Source organism: Bubalus kerabau, chromosome 2, assembly GCF_029407905.1.
Source record: "Bubalus kerabau isolate K-KA32 ecotype Philippines breed swamp buffalo chromosome 2, PCC_UOA_SB_1v2, whole genome shotgun sequence".
NCBI classification, from domain to species: domain Eukaryota; kingdom Metazoa; phylum Chordata; class Mammalia; order Artiodactyla; family Bovidae; genus Bubalus; species Bubalus kerabau.
Genome location: NC_073625.1, coordinates 198,432,823 through 198,457,998, shown reverse-complemented (window position 1 = coordinate 198,457,998; position 25,176 = coordinate 198,432,823). Strand labels below are relative to the sequence as shown.

The window sequence follows — 25,176 nt, the reverse complement described above, 5'->3', positions numbered from 1 at the left end:
CTAAATCTGCAATTCCATTTCTGGGAATTCATTTTAAGGAATACTTAAGAAAATGTATACAACTTTTAACCGTAAGATTTTACAGTAGCCTGTTTACAATAGCAAAAAGCTAATGGGCATGTGTGTGGGTCTGTGTATCAATTTGATGTTTAAAATATTAACGCTATTAATTGTTCTGAAATTCTATAGTACTTTTTAGTCAAATTTAAAATGCGTTCTTTTCCATATGTTTTCTGTTTTGTGGAAAAATCCAGATGACTTGTTAGTGCTTGCATCGATAGAAGAAGCTAAGTACCATGTACAACCTTCAAATCTCAGAGGGGCAGTTCCCTGAGGCAGGCCCGTATGTATAAACAGTATCTTTTTGGTGAACAAAAGCAACAGGAAGCAAAGGTTAAAGAAAAAGAAACAGACCTGCCGGGAGCGGGCATATTGCATATTGAGTGAGGATCTGTAATAGCTCAACTGGAATTCTATCACTGCCTGGAGCCAGCGTGAGGCACTCCGCCCATGACAAAGGTCATGAGGAAGGAGGCTCGGCATACGCAAAGGCGGGATCGAGCCTCAGGAGTCCCCCTGGAAATTCTCGAGCATCTACCCCCAAAACCAGAGTCTGCCTACTTTCTGCTTTGTGCTTTCACCTACACCTCTGACTTTACGGGGGGCTGTCTCCCACTACCTCTCTCTGAAAAAAGAGTTAGCTTACAGCTCCAGTTAATAATTCTTGGATGTGACAGTGTTTCAACCTACAAACTCCTTTGGAAATCTTCTAGCCTGCCTGAATGGGTTTTTCCGGCCACATGTGATTGTTCAGAGCCTCCCAACTGTGAGAGGCAGGAGATGTTCTAAACTGCCTAAACACAGATTCCTTTGAGTAGTTAAAAGATTGATTAGAAATTGTATTGGTGAAGGGTTTTTCACTTGTTGGGCCAATGTTTGCTGCTAAGTCTCCATACTCCTTACCTACTGTGTCCTTGGCAGTGTATTGATTGATATAATGGGTGTATAAAAATGTAAAATGCAGCTTTGTCCAATGCTTTTTGGAAGGCTGGCGCCTGACTTTGGAATAATCACCTTTAGAGAAAGATAAGTTTCTTAAAATGTTAACAGGCCTCCTGGCCAGAAGATGATGTCTATCACCTGAACTTTTGCATATGATAAGTTTACAGGAAAAAAGCCTGGCTTGCTGCATGACTCTACCCCTTCCCCCATTATCCTCTATGCATAACTTAAGGTATAAAAACTACTTTGGAAAATAAAGTGCGGGCCTTGTTCACTGAAACTTGGTCTCCCCATGTCGCTCTCTCTTTCAACTTCCGGCTGAGTCTCCATCTGGAGCGCGGAACCCGCCATGCTTGCTAATTATGCCTGGGCTTCTAAGATCCGACCGGGGAGGCCTCAGTGTCTCCTCTCCTTCGGGAGAACGGAAGGATGCCTGCGGCCTACGTAAGTGGTGCAAACTTCTTGTCTTGAAGTTTTATTGGTCTCCCGCGTAAACCAAGCTACTCAGCCTCTTTTCTCCACTGAATTTTCCTACTGAGCTATCCTTATTTCAGCCGCTTTTCTCCACTGAATTTCCTCACTGAGCTATCCTCATTCTATTACTCTTTGTATCCTTAATTAACGTGTAATTAAGCAGTTGTTCCCTGACCCTCGCCTATGCCGTCTCTCCTTCGAATACCCTGGATCAGCCGGGGCTGGTCCCCGGCACAGACCTAAAAGTGGAGTCAGAATTGGCTCTTCCCTGCAACAGGACTACCTGCCCTTTGTTGCAAAACTTCTAAATAACCCTGCTCCTCCCCTTGCCTGCTTGGAGTAGTTCTCTCGGGGTTGCTTGAGATGCTATCTCCTGGACTTGAAGTTCTAAAAATTCCCACTGAATAAAACATAACTTTTAGGTTGCGAATATTTTTTAAGTTGACAGAAACAAAAAACAGGGGCTACACGAGGGCTCTGAGAGTCCTTTCTGTTTCCTAACTGTTTACCTTTATAGAGTGAACCTTTCTAGTTCTAGAGTCCTAACTGTTTACCTGTTAGCTGCTGGGATATCAGACCAATTCTTTAGGAAGGCACGCTGTGAGCTGGCTTTGATTTGAGGAAAAACAGTTTGAGAAAAAGACAGATGAGGATATAGGAAGGATGGGATGATGATGCGTATCTGGGGATCTGGGGCCAAAACAAGTCAGACTATTTGAAAGACATGCAAGGAAATCGCCCACCTGTTGGTCTTTTGGAGGATTCTCTGGACTCCTGACTATTGGCCTGGAAGGCGTCCATAAATTAGAGGAGCTCCAGGAGCTAGAATTTGGCAGAGGATTTGCGTATAATCAACCTCTGAGCATCACACTGCACAGACTTCCGAGCATCTTACTGAAGCAACTTGTAAGTTTTCCTTATTTTTTTTCTTTTCATGCTCGTATTTCTAAAACCTTGAGGGAATTTTGTTTCTTTAGTGTGTAATGTGTCATAGGCTAATACAGCATTGAAAAAAAAAACCATTATGTGACATGGATTTTATTTTCAGGACACAATTGTAGAAAGGACATGCTGCAATAGGTATGCAAAGAGCTTTGGAGGGGACGGACACAGAGGTGATGGTGGGAGCCCAGGGGGAAAGGTGAGTTCTTGCTGGGTGTGTGTGGGGGAAGGGGAGAGAGGCTTGGTATCCATTACACTCGAGGCCTGTGTTAGGTCTTTAACACACCTTTTCTAACTCTGTCCTTTTAACAGACCTCTTTTACAGGCATAAAATTGGGGCTCAGAGAGGGAACACTGTTTTCCTGAAGTTGCACAGTTACAAAGAGGCATTTTAGGATTTCAACCCCTGTGTCTGCTTGACTCCAAGGCTCATATCCACTATACTACTGCTGTCTCCTTACATTTATTTGGCACTTTCACAGGTTCTACCACCACACAGAAGTTTTCACATGTCCACAAAATTGTCACTTGTCCAGTATCTGTTTTCTTTGCGGTATTCAAAGCCTCTTCCCCTCTGATCTAATATTCTATTTTATACCAGTAACCTCTGAGGATAAATACAGTCACTGGTTTACTGGTGGTTGATTTGCATCTCTCTGTTAATTCTGTAGTTAAGTGATAGGAAAATTACTGCTTCCTACTTGTAAGGGAGACTGTCTCATTAGAAATGGTTCTCAGATACCCGGGACACAAGGTTCCATTCTCACAGGACTAGAGCATCATGATGGGTAGATAATCACAAATTCACATGGAAGGTTGAATCAAACCCTTTGGCTTTTACATTCTCTTTTCACAAGTGGTTTTCCACGAGATGGAATGAGCTCTTACTGACTTCTTAGATCAATCTTAATTTTGAACAGTGTACAATTACTTTTTGAAAAATAAATTGCAGTCGTGCCTTAGCGCTAGATTTCCCCCCCTCTTATTATTCTTAAATGCAGGACTGGAAGGTCAGAAAATCAAGCTTGGGAACCTCTTGATTATTTTTTTAACAACTCTTTTTGAGACCAAAGATGGAAGCATCCTGAATTCTTGATTTCTCTGCTCTGTTAGTGCTTGGATGTATTACTTTCTGGAGAAGGCAATGGCACCCCACTCCAGTACTCTTGCCTGGAAAATCCCATGGATGGAGGAGCCTGGCGGGCTGCAGTCCATGGGGTCGCTAAGAGTCGGACATGACTGAGCGACTTCGCTTTCACTTTTCACTTTCATGCATTGGAGAAGGAAATGGCAACCCACTCCAGTGTTCTTGCCTGGAGAATCCCAGCGACGGGGGAGCCTGGTGGGCTGCCGTCTATGGGGTCGCACAGAGTCAGACACGACTGAAGCGACTTAGCAGCAGCTGCAGCATTACTTTCATCTTTGTTAATTATAAATAGGCTCTGGCTCTCATATTTAGTTTACTGTCTTTTAGACTTAATAAACATCTCTGGCTATAAAATGGTAAGCCAGACTTCCTTGAGAGGAAATAATTTGTGTGTTTAGAAATCTAAGAAGACTAAAAATAAAAGAGAGACTAAAGGGTTGACATACAGAAATAAGCAACCATTTCTCATAAGTTATATGTGCTTTTGTTGTTCAGTTGCCCAGTCGTGTCCGACTCTGCACCCACATGGACTGTAGCACGCCAGGCTCCCCTGTTCTTCATTATCTCCTGGAGCTTGTTCAAACTCATGTCCATTGAGTCAGTGATGCCATCCAACTATCTCATCCTCTGTTGTCCCCTTCTCCTCCCGCCTTCAATCTTTCCCAGCATCAGGGTCTTTTCCAATGAGTCAGCTCTTCACATCAGGTGGCCAAAGTATTGGAGCTTCAGCTTTAGCATCAGTTCTTCCAATGAATATTCAGGATTGATTTCCTTTAGGATTCACTGGTTTGATATCCTTGCAGTCCAAGGGACTCTCAAAAGTCTTCTCCAACACCATAGTTCAAAAGAATCAATTCTTTGGCATTCACCTTCTTTATGGTTCAATACCTTTAAACTTAAAACTTTAAACCTTAAAGGCTATAACACCTGTAAATCTTATTGACATTTTGTAAAACCAGTTCAAAGCTCTTTAAAGTTTCCCTCAAACATTTAATTTGGACCTATTTTGGCTTGGATTTTCATGATGGAATGGCTTGAAAAGGTGTTTTAGAAAAACAAAAATAGGTTGATGTACCAGGCTGTAAAGACAATTCAAGTTTTCACTTTCAGTTCAGTTCAGTTTAGTTGCTCAGTTGTGTCCAACTCTTTGCAACCCCATGGAGTGCTGCACACCAGGCTTCCCTGTCCAACACCAACTCCTAGAGCTTACTCAAACTTATGTCCATTGAGTCACTGATGCCATCCAACTATCTCATCCTCTGTCGTCCCCTCCTCCTCCCACCTTCAATCTTTCCCAGCATCAGGGTCTTTTCCAATGAATCAGTTCTTTGCATCAGGTGGCCAAAGTATTGGAGTTTCAGCTTCAACATCAGTCCTTCCAAAGAACACCCAGGACTGGTCTCCTTTAGGATGGACTGGTTGGATCTCCTTGCAGTCCAAGGGACTCTCAAGAGTCTTCTCCAACACCACACTTCAAAAGCATCAATTCTTTGGCACTCAGCTTCCTTCAAAGTCCAACTCTCAAATCTATACATGACCACTGGAAAAACCACAGCCTTGACTAGATGGACCTTTGTTGGCAAAGTAATGTCTCTGCTTTTCAATATGCTATCTAGGTTGGTCATAATATTCCTTCCAAGGAGTAAGCATCTTTGAATTTCATGGCTGCAGTCACCATCTGTAGTGATTTTGGAGCCCAGAAAAATAAAGTCTGACACTGTTTCCTCTGTTTCCCCATCTATTTCCCATCAAGTGATGGGACCAGATGCCATGATCTTCGTTTTTTGAATGTTGAGCTTTAAGCCAACTTTTTCACTCTCCACTTTCACTTTCATCAAGAGGCTTTTGAGTTCCTCTTCACTTTCTGCCATAAGGGTGGTGTCATCTGCATATCTTGAGGTTATTGATATTTCTCCTGGCAATCTTGATTCCAGCTTGTGCTTCATCCAGTGCAACGTTTCTCATGATGTACTCTGCATATAAGTTAAATAAGCAGGGTGACAATATACAGCCTTTACATGCTCCTCTCCCTATTTGGAACCAGTCTGTTGTTCCATGTCCAGTTCTAACTGTTTCACTGTAAGACAGGCCAAAAGTATTTGTTTCTATATGTCTCTGTGCATTATGCTTGATATTTAGTAGATTATCAATAAAATGTCAACTCAGTGAGACAAGGGTGTCTATCAGTAACAATTTTTATTTCATGTAGATTTGAGAAATGAAGGATTTGAAGTCCATGTTATTTGTTTTGACTTCTTTTTTCCTCAGGGAGAGAGGGGTTCTGATGGGTTACCTGGTTACCCTGGTGAAGAAGGTAGTCTTGTAAGTACTGAATCTTATTTTTCTCCTTAAAAGAATATGGTAAAAGGGGTCAAATATTACTCATACTTAATTGCACTTAAGTAATAAATTAAAGAGAACCAAAGCCATTCTTATAATAAGATCACTCAGGTTCTGTCCTGACTAGTTAAAAAGGTGATGGAGTTATAGTTGCCCACTGATGGTTTGCATATAACCCTGGATGCATCGTAGGGTGAGGAAAAGTTCGCTAACGTGATTACCATGGATAACAATGTGGACAGAATTGTCAGCTTGGGGACTGGAGTTTACCACATTAGAAGTTAAGACTGAAATGATTAAAAGTTATTCATTTTATTTCAAAATAACAAAAATAAACCCATTGCAGAAATGACACATTCCTTTATGAAAAAACCCTATATTTTCCAAAATAAAATACTTTAGTGACTGCGTTGTTTTTTGTAGTTTTAAATGTCTTTAATGTCCAATTTATTAGACAGCAACTGTGCCACTATAACGGCTTTTGTACCAAGTCTGTTATGATGTTGCTTGGTTGTGGACTTCTTAAAAGCTCTGCTGTATACTTGGGAGAGAACATGAGTGAAAAAGGAAAGCATAATATTTTAGTGTAGTTAGGAAAACAGTTTTAGCTTTGTGAGTACCCTTTCTCAAAAGGTCTTGGGGACCTGAGGGGTCCCAGGACCAAACTTTTCATACTGCGTGTGTACACAGGTGTTTATGTTCTAATCACTCCACCTAGAATAGCATGTCGCTTTATTATTCTGAACATTTAGAATGCTTGAACTTGGAAAGTAAGCAGAAAGTAAAGAAAAATGCTGAGGCCTATGTAAGTGGATCTATTTCTTTGATTACGTTTGTGGGAGAATTGCTCAACTTTGCTTTTTATTTTGTCTTGGCAAGCGTGGTCTCAGATGTTAGAAATACATTCAGAAATGTGAATTGTGAACTTTTGTTATTCTACTTAGCAGTAGTGATAATATTACTTCCTATTTTTATGATGTTTCAAGAGGTCATCTAAGTGTTATTTATTTTTTTTCTGTTTGGCTTGTGGTTCAGTGAGTCTGGTCAAGCTTAAGAGAATAACTTAAGATCTGACCAACCCGTTAGGGCTATTGATACTAATTTCAAACAAATACTGTCTTCAAGCCTGCCTCTGTCTAGGACGGGTGATGATTTTGTCCCCATTCTCTAATGTCTTCTTAACACCCTAAAACCAAGATATTTTATAAAGACCCTCTAGTACAGAGCTAGGAATATAATATGAATGATATACATAGTCTTATATAATTAAAACATTTTAAGTAGCTGTCTTAAAGAAAGCTTAAAAAAAAGGTGAAATTAATTTTAGTAACATTTAACTCAATAAACCCTAAGTGTAATCAGCATGTAATTAATATAAAAGTTGAGATAGCTTACTTTAGAAAATATGCTGCCTTTGAAATCCAGTGTGTATTTTGTTCTTAGATCACATCTCAAATGGACCAGACATGCTTCAAGCAATCAGTAGCCACCATGTGACAACATAGCTCAGCAGCACTTGTCTTCTTTCCATTTCTCCCTAGAGAGGTGACTTCTAACCATGTAGTTCTCTGAATGGCTTTTAAAGTTGCTTCCCTGCAAAGCAGGTCAGACTGGACTTAAGGTCAGACTTCTGCTTAACAGCAGAAGCACCACTTGCAGGCGGACAGGTTTCAGAATGTGTCCAGAATTTGTAAGTTCAAAGTGTACAAGTCTTTCCGAATCCAAGTTCCTACTGCTCATCTCAAGATAGGTCAATCCACTGAGAGACAGGTGTTTGGTCAAGAGACAGCAACTTTTATTTGGAAAGCCAGCAGACTGAGAGAGTGGATTAGTGTCCCACAGAACCATCTTGCCCAGGTTTGAATGCCGTTTCTTTTTATGGAGCGGAGAGGGGCAAGTGATGAGGTGAAGGAAAAGAGGTGTACACTGTTGCAAGCCAGACTGGAGGGGTCGTGTTAATTTTTTCTTTCCTGCATCCATTCATGGGTGGGCCCGGTCAGGATGTTTCCTTTGAGCTAAACAAAGGTATTTTGGCTTAACACAGGAACGGGAGGCAGGGTTAACTGAGATGGGCCATTACGTGTAATTTAGGCTGTAGGCAACATCCCTTTGGTGATTAACTTGCAGCAAAAGCCACAGAATGTAAAGGTTATGTTACTGAACCCAAGTCTGTGTGCCCATGCATAGCAAGGCCAAACACTGCATTGAAGTTGGAGCACAGAAAGGTTCATTTCAGGTTAAGCAGGAAGAATGGGCAGATGGTGCCCCCAAACCTGAACTCTCTGAGGGGGTGTGTTTCAGCGAAGTGGTTTAAAAGGCTAGATGGGGGAGGGTCATCCCAGCTGTGTGATCAGTTCTTGCACAATTCTCTGATTGGCTGATAGTGAGGTAACAGGGCTGTTAGGTTAACAATATCAATCCTTAGGCACCAGTGGGTCTGGGGGCTACGTGCTCATGATCATCTAGTAGTTAATTTCTTCCATTTGGTGGTGGTTTTAGCATCTTAAGAACTCGGTAAATATGATCAAATACCATTATCTAGGTACTGTAGAGAGGAGCTACAACAGAGGGTATGGAGGAGGGATCCATCCCCAGTAGGGTCCTGCTTGGTTACAATTAAAGTAAAAGAAACCTATCCAACGTGGAGTCAGATTTGTTCTTCCCTATTACAGGAAGACAAGTAGCCAACTGTTTCAGATATCTATTTCCCCCTGCCCCCAACCCCAACAACAACAACAGCAAGAACACCCATGGTGGTACAAAACAGCAGTCACCCTCTGGGATGCTGGGTGGGGAAACTGAAAAAGGAACTGTTTCTTGCTGTTTGCTGGGTTTCTGTGGTCTCCTCCGCTTCCCTCTGCCCCTCGTTCACTTGCTGCCTGTCCTCAAGCCTGGGGCTGGAGGACCGATGCTGAGGTGGCTTCCTCTCCATCCCTGGAGGGGCTGGGAGGCAGAAGGGCAGGCTGAGGTGGAGTGGCAAGGCTGCAGAGTCTCACAGGGAGGGGCCATGCAACAGCCAGGGCTGAAGCTTGCTGGCCACGTTCTGTTGGTTGCGAGGGTGTCACTAAATCCAGACCAGATTCCAGATGGGGTTGGGGGATTAGACTCCTCCTCTTGATGTGGGGGTGAAGGGCCACAGAGCAGAGGAGTGTGGAGCTTTCCTTGTGGCCATCTTTGGAAAATAAAGTCTGCCAGACTCGTGGATACTGTATATTTTCAAAATTTACCTGTAATGAGATTTAGGGATTTTGAAGAAAATTAGAGAGACCAAGGGAACATTTCATGCAAAGAGGGGCACAATAAAGGACAGAAGTGGCATGGAGCTAACAAAAGCAGATGATATTAAGAAGAGTTATCTTTGAGAAGATAAACAAAATTGACAAACCTTTAGCTAGACTGATCAAGAAAAAAAGAGAGAAGAATCAAATCAACAAAATTAGAAATGAAAAAGGAGAGGTTACAACAGACAATGCAGAAATAAATCATAAGAGCAACTACATGCCAATAAGATGGACAACCTGGAAGAAAAGGACAGATTCTTAGAAAAGTGTAATCTTCCAAGATTGAATCAGGACAAAATAGAAATTATGAAGACACTAATCACAAGCACTGAAATAGAAACTGTGATAAAAAATCTCCCAAAACACAAAAGCCCAGGACCAGGTGGTTTCACAGGTGAATCCTGTCAAACAGTTAGAGAAGAGCTAATGCCTATTCTTCTAAAACTCTTTTAAAAAATTGCAGAGGAAGGAACACTTCCAAACTCATTGGCCTCATATGAGACCACCATCACCTTGATACCAAAATCAGACAAAGACAACACATAAAAAGAAAATTACAGGCCAATATCACTGATGAACATAGATGCAAAAATCCTCAACAAAATCTCACAACAGAGTTCAACAACACATTAAAAAGATCATACACCATGATCAAGTTGGTTTATACCAGTTATGCAAGGATTCTTCAGTATATGCCAAGCAATCAATGTGATACATCATATTAACAAACTGAAAGATAAAAGCCATACGATAGTCTCTATAGATGCAGAAAAAGCCTTTGACAAATCCAGTACCCATTTATGATAAAAACTCTTCAAAAAATGGGCATAGAAGGAAACTTCCTCAGCATAGTAAAGGCCATTTGTGTTAAACTCACAGCAAATATTATTCTTAATGGTGAAAAATGGATGCATTCCCTCTAAGATCAGGAATAAGACAAGGGCGTCCACTCTCACCACTATTGTTCAACATAGTTTTGGAAGTCCTAGCTATGGCAATCAGAGAAGAAAAAGAAATAAAATGTATACAGGTTGGAAAAGAAGAAGTAAAAATCTCACTGTTGGCAGATGACATGATACTAAACATAAAAACCCTGAAGATAGTATCAGAAAATTGCTAGAGCTAATCAGTGAAGTTAGCAAAGTTGCAGGATACAGAATCAATACACAGAAACCACTTGCATTCATATACACTGACAATTAAAAATCAGAAAGAGAAATTAAGGAATCAATCCCATTCACCATTGCAACAAGAAGAATAAAATATCTAGGAATAAACCCACCTGAGGAGACAAAAGAGCTGTACACAGAAAACTATAAGACATTGATGAAAGAAATCAAGGATGACACAAACAGATGGAGAGATACTCTATGTTCCTGGGTTGGAAGAATCAATATCATGAAAATGATTATACTACCAAATGCAATCTACATATTCAATGTGTTCCCTGTCAAATTACCAATGGCATTTTTCACAGAACTAGAACCAAAAAAATCTCACAGTTCATATGGAAACACTTAAGACCTTGAATACCCAAAGCAATCTTGAGAAAGAAGAATAGAACTGGAGGAATCAACCTTCTTGACTTCAGACTATACTACAAATCTACAAGACAGTATACTGTCTTAAAAACAGAAATATAGACCATTGGAACAAGATAGAAAGCCCAGAGATAAACCTACATACCTATGGGTACCTTATTTTTGACAAAGGAGGCAAGAATATACAATGGGACAATGATCAGTTCAGTTCAGTTCAGTTCAGTTGCTCAGTCGTGTCCGACTTTTTGCGACCACATGAATCGCAGCACACCAGGCCTCCCTGTCCATCACCAACTCCTAGAGTTCACTCAAACTCACATCCATCGAGTCAGTGATGCCATCCAGCCAACTCATCCTCTGTCATCCCTTTCTACTCCTGCCCCCAATCCCTCCCAGAATCAGGGTCTTTTCCAGTGAGTCAACTCTTTGCATGAGGTGGCCAAAGTACTGGAGTTTCAGCTTTAGCATCAGTCCTTCCAAAGAAATTCCAGGGCTGATCGCCTTTAGAATGGGCTGGTTGGATCTCCTTGCAGTCCAAGGGACTCTCAACAGCCTTCTCCAACACCACACTTCAAAAGCATCAATTCTTTAGCGCTCAGCTTTCTCCACAGTCCAACTCTCACATCCATACATGACCACTGGAAAAACCATAGCCTTGACTAGTTGGACCTTTGTTGGCAAAGTAATGTCTTTGCTTTTCAATATGCTATCTAGGTTGTCATAACTTTTCTTCCAAGGAGTAAGCGTCTTTTAGTTTCATGGCTGCAGTCACCATCTGCAGTGATTTTGGAGCCCCCCAAAATAAAGTCTGACACTGTTTCCACTGTTTCCCCATCTATTTCCCATGAAGTGATGGGACCAGATGCCGTGATCTTTGTTTTCTGAATGTTGAGCTTTAAGCCAACTTTTTCACTCTGCTCTTTCACTTTCATCAGGAGGCTTTTGAGTTCCTCTTCACTTTCTGCCATAAGGGTGGTGTCAGCTGCATATCTGAGGTTATTGATATTTCTCCCAGCAACCTTGATTCCAGCTTGTGCTTCTTCCAGCCCAGCATTTCTCATGGTGTACTCTGCATAGAAGTTAAATAAGCAGGGTGACAATATACAGCCCTGACGTACTCCTTTTCCTATTTGGAACCAGTCTGTTGTTCCATGTCCAGTTCTAACTGTTGCTTCCTGACCTGCATACAGATTTCTCAAGAGGCAGGTCAAGTGGTCTGGTATTCCCATCTCTTTTAGAATTTTCCACAGTTTATTGTGATCCACACAGTCGAAGGCTTTGGCATAGTCAATAAAGCAGAAATAGATGTTTTTCTGGAACTCTCTTGCTTTTCTGATGATCCAGCAGATGTTGGCAATTTGAGCTCTGGTTCCTCTGCCTTTTCTAAAACCAGCTTGAACATCAGGAAGTTCACAGTTCACGTATTGCTGAAGCCTGGCTTGGAGAATTTTGAGCATTACTTTACTAGCGTGTGAGATGAGTGCAATTGTGTGGTAGTTTGAGCATTCTTTGGCATTGCCTTTCTTTGGGATTGGAATGAAAACTGACCTTTTCCAGTCCTGTGGCCACTGCTGAGTTTTCCAAATTTGCTGGCATATTGAGTGCAGCACTTCCACAGCATCATCTTTCAGGATTTGAAAGAGCTCAACTGGAATTCCATCACCTCCACTAGCTTTGTTCGTAGTGATGCTTTCTAAGGCCCACTTGACTTCACATTCCAGGATGTCTGGCTCTAGGTGAGTGATCACATCATCGTAATTATCTGGGTCGTGAAGATCTTTTTTGTACAGTTCTTCTGCATATTCTTGCCACCTCTTCTTAATATCTTCTGCTTCTGTTAGGTCCATAACATTTCTGTCCTTTATCGAGCCCATCTTTGCATGAACTGTTCCCTTGGTATCTCTAATTTTCTTGAAGACATCTCTAGTCTTTCCCATTCTGTTGTTTTCCTCTATTTCTTTGCATTGATCGCTGAGGAAGGCTTTCTTATTTCTCCTTGCTATTCTTTGGAACTCTGCATTCAGATGTTTATATCTTTCCTTTTCTCCTTTGCTTTTCACTTCTCTTCTTTTCACAGCTATTTGTAAGGCCTCCCCAGGCAGCCATTTTGCTTTTTTGCATTTCTTTTCCATGGGGATGGTCTTGATCCCTGTCTCCTGTACAATGTCATGAACCTTAGTCCATAGTTCATCAGGCACTCTATCTATCAGATCTAGTTCCTTAAATCTATTTCTCACTTCTACTGTATAATCATGAAGGATTTGATTTAGGTCATACCTGAAGGTGAAAGAGGAGAGTGAAAAAGTTGGCTTAAAACTCAACATGCAGAAAATGAAGATATTGGCATCTGGTCCCATCACTTCATGGGAAATAGATGGGGAAACAGTGGAAACAGTGTCAGACTTTATTTTTTTGGGTTCCACAATCACTGCAGATGGTGACTGCAGCCATGAAATTAAAGGACGCTTACTCCTTGGAAGAAAAGTTATGACCAACCTAGATAGCATATTGAAAAGCAGAGACATTACTTTGCCAACAAAGGTGCATCTAGTGAAGGCTATGATTTTTCCAGTGGTCATGTATGGATGTGAGAGTTGGACTGTGGAGAAAGCTGAGCGCCAAAGAATTGATGCTTTTGAAGTGTGGTGTTGGAGAAGGCTGTTGAGAGTCCCTTGGACTGCAAGGAGATCCAACCAGTCCATTCTAAAGGAGATCAGTCCTGGGTGTTCTTTGGAAGGACTGATGGTAAAGCTGAAACTCCAGTACTTTGACCACCTCATGCGAAGAGTTGACACATTGGAAAAGACTGATTCTGTGGAGGGATTGGGGGCAGGAGCAGAAGGGGACGACAGAGGATGAGATGGCTGGATGGCATTACTGACTCAATGGATGTGAGTCTGGGTGAACTCTGGGAGTTGGTAATGGACAGGGAGGCCTGGTGTGCTGCGATTCATGTGGTTGCAAAGAGTCGGACACAACTGAGCAACCGAACTGAACTGAATGGTCTAGTGGTTTTCCCTACTTTCTTCAATTTAAGTCTGAATTTGGCAATAAGGAGCTCATGAGCTCCTCATAAGCTCATGAGCTCATCAGATCCTTGATGGGATCTGGATGCCAGACCCATCACTTCATGGCAAATAGTTGGGGAAAAAAATGGAAAGAGTGACTCACTTTATTTTCTTGGGCTCCAAAATCACTGGGAATGGTGACTGCAGCTATGAAACTAAAAGATGCTTGCTCCTTGGAAGAATAGCTTTGAAAAACCTAGATAGAGTATTAAAAAGCAGAGGCCTCCCTTTGCTGACTAAAGTGCATATGACCAAAGTCAAAGCTATGGTTTTTCCAGTACTTATTATGGGTGTGAGAGTTGGACCATAAGGGAGGCTGAGCTTTGAAGAATTAATGTTTTTGAACTGTGGTGTTGGAGAAGACTCTTGAGAATTCCTTGGATAGCATGGAAATCAAACCAATCATTCTTAAAGGAAATCAACCCTGAATATTCACTGGAAGAACTGATGCTGAAGCTGAGGCTCCAATACTTTGGCCACCTGATGCAAAGAACTGACTCATTTGAAAAGACCCTGATGCTGGGAAAGATTGAAGGCGGGAGGAGAAGGGGATGATAGAGGATGAGATGGTTTGATGGCATCACCGACTCAATGGACATGAGTTTGAGCAAGTTCTGGGAGCTGGTGCTGGACAGAGAGGCCTGCTGGGCTGCAGTCCATGGAGTCACAAAGAGTTGGAGATGACTGAGCTGAACTGAATAATTGTTAGCTTTAATAGAGCAACTGCTGTGAGCAGTAGAGCACCAATTTTTAAACAGAATAGAACTAAATTCTGAATAAGAAACTCAGTAAGCCCAAATTTTCTTCTCAAAACAATTTAACATGTATGCCCATTTTAAGAAAATTCCTATTTTCTCATGAGAACATCCTAAAATTGTTTTGCCCAGTTAAAAAATATTAACTTATAGAGATGTAGGTGAATGAGACAAATGTCTACTTAAAATATTTAACTTAGTTACACATAAACATTGTAAAGTCTTTCATTATGTAAAAAGATGTACTAAATTAGAAATTGTTCTTTTTTCTCTTTCTCATATTTTATCAAACCATTTTATTAAAAATTCTTCCCATATAGTTTCTATGTCCATTACTTTAGCATTACTGAAGCCGCTTCTTGGAAGCTTCTCACCTGGCTTTCTGGAGTATATTGTGTTCAGTTTTAAGTCTGTTTTTGAAGACTGAGCATTTTTTACTATTTAAAATTTTGCAAATTTTACTTTCAGCTTCAAAAACCCTTTGCCTCACTTTTCTTCTAAGAATATTTTTGTGGTTTCCACTGTGTAATCACAAATTTATTGTTTATAAAAGTGATTGTTACAAGTCTTATTTCAAGGTGTGTACTAAGGTGCTTCGGTCATGTTTAATGTGGACTGTTGCCTGCCAGGCTCCTCTGTCCATGGGGATTCTCCAGGCAAGAATACTGGAGTGAGTTGCCATGCCCTCCTCCAGGGGAGCTTCCCATCCCAGGGATTAAACTCTTGTCTCTTATGTCTCTTGAATGGCAGGCAGGTTCTTTACCACTAGTGCCACTGTTTCATGGTAGCTAACATTTTAAATTGTAATAATCTCTGTTAGAGTTCCTTACCACCTGCCCTTTTTTTTTTTCATTTTTAAACTAATCTGCTGGGTGACCTCCATAAACACCCCATAAATATCTCAAATTAACTCTGACCGGGTGTCAATGCAATGCTGTTCAAAGTAATGTAATGGAGAGAGTCTTCTAAATATGAGAAACTTTGTAAAGACTTTGGAAGATTCAAATTTAGGAATACTCTTTTCTGAGGACTAATTTTGAAAAAAAGAAAAAACCACACAATCATGTATGTACATCAAGTGGAACTTCAGAAAATAAAAATAGAAGTCATAGGCGTGGGGGGTCTTTTCCTTCACACGTTTCTTTCTAATTTTTAATTGTGGTAAAATACACATAAAATCAACTTTATATCGTCACCATTTTTCAACGTTCAGCTCAGTGGTGGTAAGTGCATCCATGCTGTGCGGTCATCCCCACCATCCTTCTCCAGAAAGCTTTCCATTTTGCAAGCTGGAACTCTGTACCTATTAAATGCTAATTCCACAGCTTCTCTCTGCTCAGTTCCCGGCAACCACTATTCTACTCTGTCTCTATGAAGTTGACTACCCGAAGTGCCTCATTAAATAGAATCTTACAGTGTTTTTGTCTTATTTCACCCAGCGTAACTGTTACTGAATGCAAGTCTGTGTGCCCAACGCACAGTGAGGCCCAAACCCAAACCCAGCTTGGAGCAGAGAAAGGTTTACTTCAAGGCCCTCCAAGAAGACAAGTGGCTCAGGACCCCCAAATCCTGAACTCCTCAAAGGGTTGAAGGTGTACCTGAACCCACATCTGTCTGGAGCCAGAACCTGTGCTTGTCTTATTATCTCTTGCTGTCTGTTAGGTGTAAAACACTTCATTTGCCTTCTCCATGCAATTTGAGGAGTACTTCTAGTGTAGTATTTCATGTATTCATTGCAGCAATCCTACAAATGATTCAAAGAATCAGTAGAATCAGTATTATCCAGATTCATCATATTTTATCAGGGGAGGAAACTAATTTACAGAGTCATGTACTCACAAAACAAGCAGAATTAGTGTTACTGAGTCCAAGCTTATGCTGCTCATCTCATGACAGGCCCATAAATTGAGAGATGAATTGTTGGGGTGAGGAATAGCAACTTTATTTGGATAGCTGGCCGACAGAGAAGACGGTGGACTCATGTCCCAAAGAACTGTCTTGCCTGAGTTAGAATTCTGGCTTCTTTTATACTGAAAGGGGAGGGAGTAAAGTCAAACACCTCCAGGTTCCTGTCAGCTTCCAGAGGGGAATGTGTTAGCTTATTCCCCCTGCAGTCACCCATAGGTGGGTCTGGTCAGGAGGTTTCCTGTTGAAAGGTTGCAGCTGCGAGCCATGAGCCACACCGGGATTCGTGACCTCTGGAGGAGAGGATTTCGATCTAGGGTCAGAGATGAAGCTTGACCACTTGAAACTTTTGTGTAATAAAGTTTTATTAAAGTGTAAAGGGATAGAGGAAGCTTCTGACATAGACATTAGAAGGGGGCAGAAAGAGTGCCTAGTTTTTAGCAAGGAGTTATATATCTGTTAATATATTTGTTATATATCTCAAAACCGAGAGAAATGCATCAGGCGCCTCTCTCACAACATGCATTTTGAAATAGCATTGGCACAAGGTGAGTCATCTCTGGCCATAGAACAAGTGACATGAATCTAAAGAAAGGCAGATTTCCAAGCAAATGCAGCGTTTCATTAACATAGCTTAAGAGAAGCTCTATACAGTCAATAAAAACAAGACCAGGAGCTGACTGTGGCTCAGATCATGAACTCCTTATTGCCAAATTCAGACTTAAATTGAAGAAAGTAGGGAAAACCACTAGGCCATTCAGGTATGACCTAAATCAAATCCCTTATGATTATACAGTGGAAGTGAGAAATAGATTTAAGGAACTAGATCTGATAGATAGAGTGCCTGATGAACTATGGAATGAGGTTTGTGACATTGTACAGGAGACAGGGATCAAGACCATCCCCATGGAAAAGAAATGCAAAAAAGCAAAATGGCTGTCTGGGAGGCCTTACAAATAGCTGTGAAAAGAAGAGAAGTGAAAAGCAAAGGAGAAAAGGAAAGATATAAACATCTGAATGCAGAGTTCCAAAGAATAGCAAGGAGAAATAAGAAAGCCTTCCTCAGCGATCAATGCAAAGAAATAGAGGAAAACAACAGAATGGGAAAGACTAGAGATGTCTTCAAGAAAATTAGAGATACCAAGGGAACATTTCATGCAAAGATGGGCTTGATAAAGGACAGAAATGTTATGGACCTAACAGAAGCAGAAGATATTAAGAAGAGGTGGCAAGAATACACAGAAGAACTGTACAAAAAGATCTTCACAACCCAGATAATCACCATGGTGTGATCACTCACCTAGAGCCAGACATCCTGGAATGTGAAGTCAAGTGGGCCTTAGAAAGCATCACTACGAACAAAGCTAGTGGAGGTGATGGAATTCCAGTTGAGCTATTCCAAATCCTGAAAGATGATGCTGTGAAAGTGCTGCATTCAATATGCCAGCAAATTTGCAAAACTCAGCAGTGGCCACAGGACTGGAAAAGGTCAGTTTTCATTCCAATCCCAAAGAAAGGCAATACCAAAGAATGCTCAAACTACCGCACAGTTGCACTCATCTCACACGCTAGTAAAGTAATGCTCAAAATTCTCCAAGCCAGGCTTCAGCAATACATGAACTGTGAACTTCCTGATGTTCAAGCTGGTTTTAGAAAAGGCAGAGGAACCAGAGATCAAATTACCAACATCTGCTGGATCATCGGAAAAGCAAGAGAGTTCTAGAAAAACATCTATTTCTGCTTTATTGACTATGCCAAAGCCTTTGACTGTGTGGATCACAATAAACTGTGGAAAATTCTGAAAGAGATGGGAATACCAGACCACCTGACCTGCCTCTTGAGAAATCTGTATGCAGGTCAGGAAGCAACAGTTAGAATTGGACATGGAACAACAGACTGGTTCCAAATAGGAAAAGGAGTTCGTCAAGGTTGTATATTGTCACCCTGCTTATTTAACTTATATGCAGAGTACATCATGAGAAACGCTGGACTAGAAGAAACACAAGCTGGAATCAAGATTGCTAGGAGAAATATCGATAACCTCAGATATGCAGATGACACCACCCTTATGGCAGAAAGTGAAGAGGAACTAAAAAGCCTCTTGATGAAAGTGAAAGTGGAGAGTGAAAAAGTTGGCTTAAAGCTCAACATTCAGAAAATGAAGATCATGGCATCCGGTCCCATCACTTCATGGGAAATAGATGGGGAAACAGTGGAAACAGTGTCAGACTTTATTTTGAGGGGCTCCAAAATCACTGCAGATGGTGACTGCAGCCATGAAATTAAAAGATGCTTACTCCTTGGAAGGAAAGTTATGATCAACCTAGATAGCATATTGAAAAGCAAAGACATTACTTTGCCAACAAAGGTCCAACTAGTCAAGGCTATGGTTTTTCCAGTGGTCATGTATGGATGTGAGAGTTGGACTGTGAAGAAGGCTGAGCGCCGAAGAATTGATGCTTTTGAAGTGTGGTGTTGGAGAAGACTCTTGAGAGTCCCTTGACTGCAAGGGGATCCAACAAGTCCATTCTGAAGGAGATCAGTCCTGGGATTTCTTTGGAGGGAATGATGCTGAAGCTGAAACTCCAGTACTTTGGCCACCTCATGTGAAAAGTTGACTCATTGGAAAAGACTCTGATGCTGTTAGGGGTTGGGGGCAGGAGGAGAAGGGGACGACAGAGGATGAGATGGCTGGATGGCATCACTGACTCAATGGACGTGAGTCTGAGTGAACTCTGGGAGTTGGTGATGGACAGGGAGGCCTGGCGTGCTGCGATTCATGGGGTCGCAAAGAGTCGGATACGACTGAGCAACTGAACTGAACTGAACTGAACTGAAGAGAACATTTCCATGAGTAAGATGTACTGGTTTGTTGAGCCATTATCTGTTCAAGCTTTGGGTCTTAGGCAGAACCTACTTGAAGAAAAGCAGATTCCAAGGCAAATACATAGTTCATTAACATAGCTTAAGAAGAACATTTCCATAAGAAAAACGCATTCGTTAGCTAAAGGTTTGAGAAAAGTTTAGGCGGAACCAGGTATCATCATGACAGCACAGGATTTAAAAGAAACCTCCTTTTAGTTTTGTAGAGAGAAGGGGAAAAAAATATGACACTTGTGGTTTGTGCAGGAGACACAGGAGACCTGGGTTAGATCCCTGGGTTGGGAAGACCCCTGGAGGAGGAAGTGGCAAGCCCCCTCCAGTATTCTTGCCTGGGAAATCCCAGGGACAGAGGAGCCTGGAGGGGTACAGTCCATGGGATTGCAGAGTCAGACGCGGCTAAGCATGCACACACAGGCATGGGAGGTAGGGTTCCCTGAGAGAGGCCGCTATGTCCAATTTATGGGCGACATCCTTTAGTGATTTACTTGTGTGTATGGGGGTGTGTGTTAAGCCACTTCATTCAGGCCTGACTCTTTGCAGCCTTATGGACTGTAGCCCACTCTTTGGGCTCCTCTGCCATGGGAGTCTCCAGGCAAGAATGCTAAGTGGGCTGCCTTTCCCTCCTCCAGGGGATCTTCCAGACCCAGGGATCGAACCTGCATCTCTGCTGTCTCCTGAATTGGCAGGCAGGTTCTTTACCACTAGTGCCACCTGGAAAGCCCTATACTGGTAACAGAATACAAAGTTCCTTCTCTATTACACTAGGGCCTAAACCCAGGTCCTTTCATTCCAGACCCAGAGTACCTCTCATGTTCCCATGTTCCCTTTTACTGTCCTGGGCAGTGTTTGTAGGGAAGTTATCTGGCCTCATTAAGTCAAAGTTAGCTGTTCATACGGAGAAGGCAATGGCAACCGTCTCCAGTACTCTTGCCTGGAAAATCCCATGGACGGAGGAGCCTCGTGGGCTGCAGTCCATGGGGTCACGAAGAGTCAGACTTGACTGAGATACTTCACTTTCACTTTTCACTTTCATGCATTGGAAAAGGAAATGGCAACCCACTCCAGCATTTTTGCCTGGAGAATCCCAAGGACGGAGGAGCACGGTAGGCTGCTTTCTACGGGGTCGCACAGAGTCGGACACGACTGAAGCGACTTAGCAGCAGCAGCAGCAGCTGTTCATATTTGCAGACCCTCTTTTGATGAAAGTCTCATGGGATATACACTACTTTTTACTTTACCTTGAATCAGTTCGGCAAAAGGCATGATATTTACCGTCCCCCTTTGCCTCCAGTATTAGATCAAGAGGTCATATTAGTTGGTAGGATTCAAAAAGTCATTCTTCAAGTCTTGATTGGATGATCCTGTGTGCCAGGAAGTATGTGTATGGCTGGAAACCCAGAGACAAAGAAATGAGACGTTGTCCTTATCTCTAAGAACTCATACTACAGCAGGAATATAACACGGGAAACAGATAGTGACACAGTATAGCAGAAACAGCTTCTCAGGAGGAGAGGTGATATATGGTCTACACCTTAGGGGTGAGCGGGATTTCACCAAGAGGAGAGAGTTAAACAGTGTGGTTTATTCTCTGTGGAGCACAAGGAAATGTTCATCCAGTTTTAGCTGCCTGGAGGAAATGTTCAAACACACCTGTTTTGTTTGAGTGCTCAAGTTTTCCCAAAGTGGCTTGACTGAACGAATTAAAAATCTAGATAATTTGGAGTCATCAATGTGGGCAGTTGCTGGATGAACATTCTGATTGCCTTGCAGGTGATTCAATCGGGTCTTTGAGGATGTGAAAGGACTTGTAAGGATCGTGTTGTATTTTAGTCACTCGGATGGCTGTTACCGCTAGTTGGAGCCGACTGGGTGGTGGTTGAGATAGCTGCTGGATTGTCTCTATGTGTGTCATTATTCCACAGGGAGAAAGAGGCCCCCGAGGCCTTTCTGGACCCCGAGGTGAGGAAGGTTGCTGGGGTGCACGAGGCCCTAAGGTGAGTGTGACCTTGACCTGCGGCATTCTTTCCTTGTCTCTGTTTTATCCCTTGAGTTTAACGAAAATCTTAATTCTTCAACATAGCTGTGGTGTTTTCACTCTTTCTCACAGGGAGGGTTTCCTAGAAGTAGAAGTAGAGCCTGAGAAAAGGAATCCAATGTAAATAGTTTGCTGGGAGGGGACCAAAGTAAACAGTGGTAGTGGAGTGTGAGATGTGGAGAAGTGAGGTGGAAGGGAAGGAGGCCTCAAAAGGCTGCCTTGTTCAGTAACCACTGTGGGTGGACGGAGCTTAATTCTGCTGGGGAACGGTGGGAGCCGGCGTGGAGCAAATACGCACTTCAGTGTTATCCCACTCGAGGGTGAGGGGGTGGGGTATTCACGCACCCAAATGCTGTCAGGCATTAGCTGAGGGTTGCTCTCAAGGGGCATTAATTCCCCAGTGCTTCTGGACCGCCTTGTGTGTGGACAGGCTCTGGCTCCAGGAAAGAACCCTCAGGAGATGAGTCACAGAAATGGCAACTGGAGGCGGGGCTTGAGATCCTTAAAACATTAAGGGCTGATGGGTGGGGCATCGTTGCCTTAAATGTTCTTAACTTTCCAGGATTAGACAGTCTCCTTCAGTAAGGCTAGAAAGTCTTGTCTGCAACTTCAGAGTCCTATAGAGTTTTTCTGATCACAATGACCATATTCTGCATATTCTAATGTTTCTCTTTCAATGAATTTATGCTGTTGTTCCTGGAAGCCTTCTCATGCTTGTTATTCAGTGTATTCTCATTTTTGTGTGACAAAACATGACTGTTATAAGTGGAAGGTCACTGCTGTTTCCAGCTCAGCCCTTACTGTGTGAGGAGTGGCAAGATGCAATTTTCTTCACATCACAGGTGCGGGGAAGTGGTAGTGATCAGAAGGCTGCGCAGTCCATTATGGTTACTGGAGGAAGAACCTTCATTTTGATCTAAAAAATTACATTTTCTTGAAATTAGGGACATATGGTTCTCTAAGTGAAACAATAGTTTAAAAGCCTCATTCAATCTCAGTCATTTTTATTTCTTCTTAACTTTAGGGAGCAAGAGGATTTTCAGGAGAAAAAGTGAGTGACCTTCCTTACTTTTTTCAAACTGGAGAACTGACTCTTTGGGAAACATGATAAGGAATTCACTTGTTTTTCCTTCCTTGAGTGAGGTGGGACTTAAAACTTTCAGAAAAGGGAATATGTCAAAAAAAAAAAAAAAAAAAGGGAATATGTCAGATGCCATTAATGGCCAAACTGCCACGCTAATGAATGGCTAATTGTAAGGCATGTATTTCAGGCTCACGGCCTGGATCTATATGATAACTTTTAAGCCTTGCTAATTCTGTAAAAACTGAGCCATCTGTTTATCATGTTTATTTGGAAGAGTTGGTCCTGAATTCAAGACATGGTCAGGAGGGTCTGGTCAAGCTTGGTGTCAAGTAGGAGAGAGATGCTAGCACACAGCTGCAAAGGAGCTGGCGTAGTAGGGAATGGCTGTGTATTCAGAAGCAAAGTATCCATTTGCTCGTCCATTCATCCAGAAAAATTTATTAGGTTCCTTCTCTGTTCCCCACATTACTCTTGGGAATGGTTACAAAGTGGTGAAAAGTCAAACAATGGCTGATAGGTATCAGGTCTCCTGGTACCACTGACCCACCCCTATAGTCTGTGCCCAACACAGCATGTAATTTTAGCCCAGCAGTTTTGTGTGCTCATATTCGTTCTCTAACTCAGCCGTATGTTTGTTAAAAAAAATGCCTGAAACTTGATTTCCTTGTGTGGTCAGTGGGAGTAAATCAACCAACCATCCCACATATGTGACATGCATCTTATTCTGTTTGCTGCTGCTTCTGCTGCTGCTAAGTCGCTTCAGTTGTGTCCGACTCTGTGCGACCCCATAGACGGCAGCCCACCAGGCTCCCCCGTCCCTGGGATTCTCCAGGCAAGAAAACTGGAGTGGGTTGCCATTTCCTTCTCCAGTGCATGAGAGTGAAAAGTGAAGTGAAGTCGCTGAGTCTTGTCTGACTCTTAGCGACCCCATGGACTGCAGCCTACCAGGCTCCTCTGTCCATGGGATTTTCCAGGCAAGAGTACTGGAGTGGCGTGCCATTGCCTTCTCCATTATTCTGCTTGCAGAATTTCAAATATTTTTCTTCAAAAGATGCTTTATAAACTATTTTCTTCAAAAGAGTTTCCCTGGTGGCTCAGATGGTAAAGCGTCTGCCTACAATGCAGGAGACCCGGGTTCAATCCCTGGGTTGGGAAGATTCTCTGGAGAAGGAAATGGCAACCCACCCCAGTACTCTTGCCTGGAAAACCCCAAGGATGGAGGAGCCTGGTAGGCTACAGTCCATGGAGTCGCAAAGAGTTGGACACAACTGAGCAACTTCATTCACGGAGATACTTGGCAAAATGAAGGATCCATAACTTGAAAGTGATGGAATGCTTGATGAACCATCACAATACAGCTGCCAGTTTTTACTTTCATCACTAGTTAGCCCCAGTGTTTCAGTTCTTTTCTAAAGAAGTTTTTTTTTTTTTTTTTAAGTCTTTCAAAATGCATACATATGCATACACACTCATTTAATTCCTACTTCTTCTGGAATCATCCAAGTTTCCATTATGCAGATTAATTCAGGGATATTTGCCAGTCTTTTTAAACTAAAAAAATAGTCAGTGGCATATTCTCAGGATGCTTTTGTGTGCCTTCAGTTCAGTTCAGTCGCTCAGTCATGTCCGACTCTTTGCAACCCCATGAATCACAGCACGCCAGGCTTCCCTGTCCATCACCAACTCCCGGAGTTCACTCAGACTCACGTCCATTGAGTCAGTGATGCCATCCAGCCATCTCATCCTCTGTCGTCTCCTTCTCCTCCTGCCCCCAATCCCTCCCAGCATCAGAGTCTTTTCCAATGAGTCAACTTTTCGCATGAGGTGGCCAAAGTACTGGAGTCTCAGCTTTAGCATCATTCCTTCCAAAGACATCCCAGGGCTGATCTCCTTCAGAATGGACTGGTTGGATCTCCTTGCAGTCCAAGGGACTCTTTGTGTGCCTTAGCTTCAGAATAAAAGAATGTAAAACTATGAAAAAAAAAGAAACCCAACGGCAAAAGGACCAATGTTAGCATGTAGACAATCTGTGAGGAATGTTTCATTCAGTCTTGTGAAGGAGTTACAGTACTTGTTTCAGTGTAAAAACTTACAAGGACATATTTCTGTCCATTCAAAATCTGAGTTCCTTTTCTTTAACAGCTGAGCTGTCAGGAAAAACAGTATATAGAGCTACTATCCACCTCAGGAAGAAAATAATTACTGCTTTTTAATGCTGCCATGCATTGGAGAAGGAAATGGCAACCCACTCCAGTGTTCTTGCCTGGAGAATCCCAGGGACGGGGAAGCCTGGTGGGCTGCTGTCTATGAGGTCACACAGAGTCGGACATGACTGAAGTGACTTAGCAATAGCAATACATGAATGCAGTATATAAATGTTTGTTTTGGAGGTCTAGATTCTTGTACCAACTGAGAACAATATTAGCAAAGAAATTAGCATCAGAACAAGAACATGTACCCTGGTCCTCTTTGCCTAACGTTCTCATCTTCCTTTGCACTGCAGGGCAACCCTGGTGAGGAGGGTGTTGATGGCTTGCACGGAGACCAGGTACACAAAGTCTCTCATTCTGTGTCCCCAGCCCCTCTCTGCCCCCACTAGTGTGGCATTAATAGTCTCTATGGTTGTCACGATTGGTCTGGAAATGTAAGTAAAGACGCATGCTTAACAATGTCGAAAGTTAGCTTATATATTTGCTATTATCTTCAAAACACAAGGGTC

The 25,176-nt window shown here is 42.3% G+C and overlaps 1 protein-coding gene and 1 non-coding gene across 2 annotated transcripts in view; both read left to right on the top strand.

Annotated features, from left to right (window-relative positions):
- LOC129644558 (collagen alpha-4(VI) chain-like) overlaps positions 1-25,176 on the top strand; it is a 131,339-nt gene that overhangs the window by 32,575 nt on the left and 73,588 nt on the right. Inside the window, 6 exon segments of the mRNA XM_055570142.1 lie at positions 2,237-2,382; positions 2,525-2,617; positions 5,834-5,887; positions 21,261-21,332; positions 22,398-22,424; positions 24,961-25,005. Coding sequence (XP_055426117.1) covers positions 2,237-2,382; positions 2,525-2,617; positions 5,834-5,887; positions 21,261-21,332; positions 22,398-22,424; positions 24,961-25,005 — 437 coding nt within the window.
- On the top strand, positions 23,541-23,612 carry TRNAC-ACA (transfer RNA cysteine (anticodon ACA)). The gene has a single exon. It is a non-coding gene; the product is annotated as a tRNA-Cys (tRNA).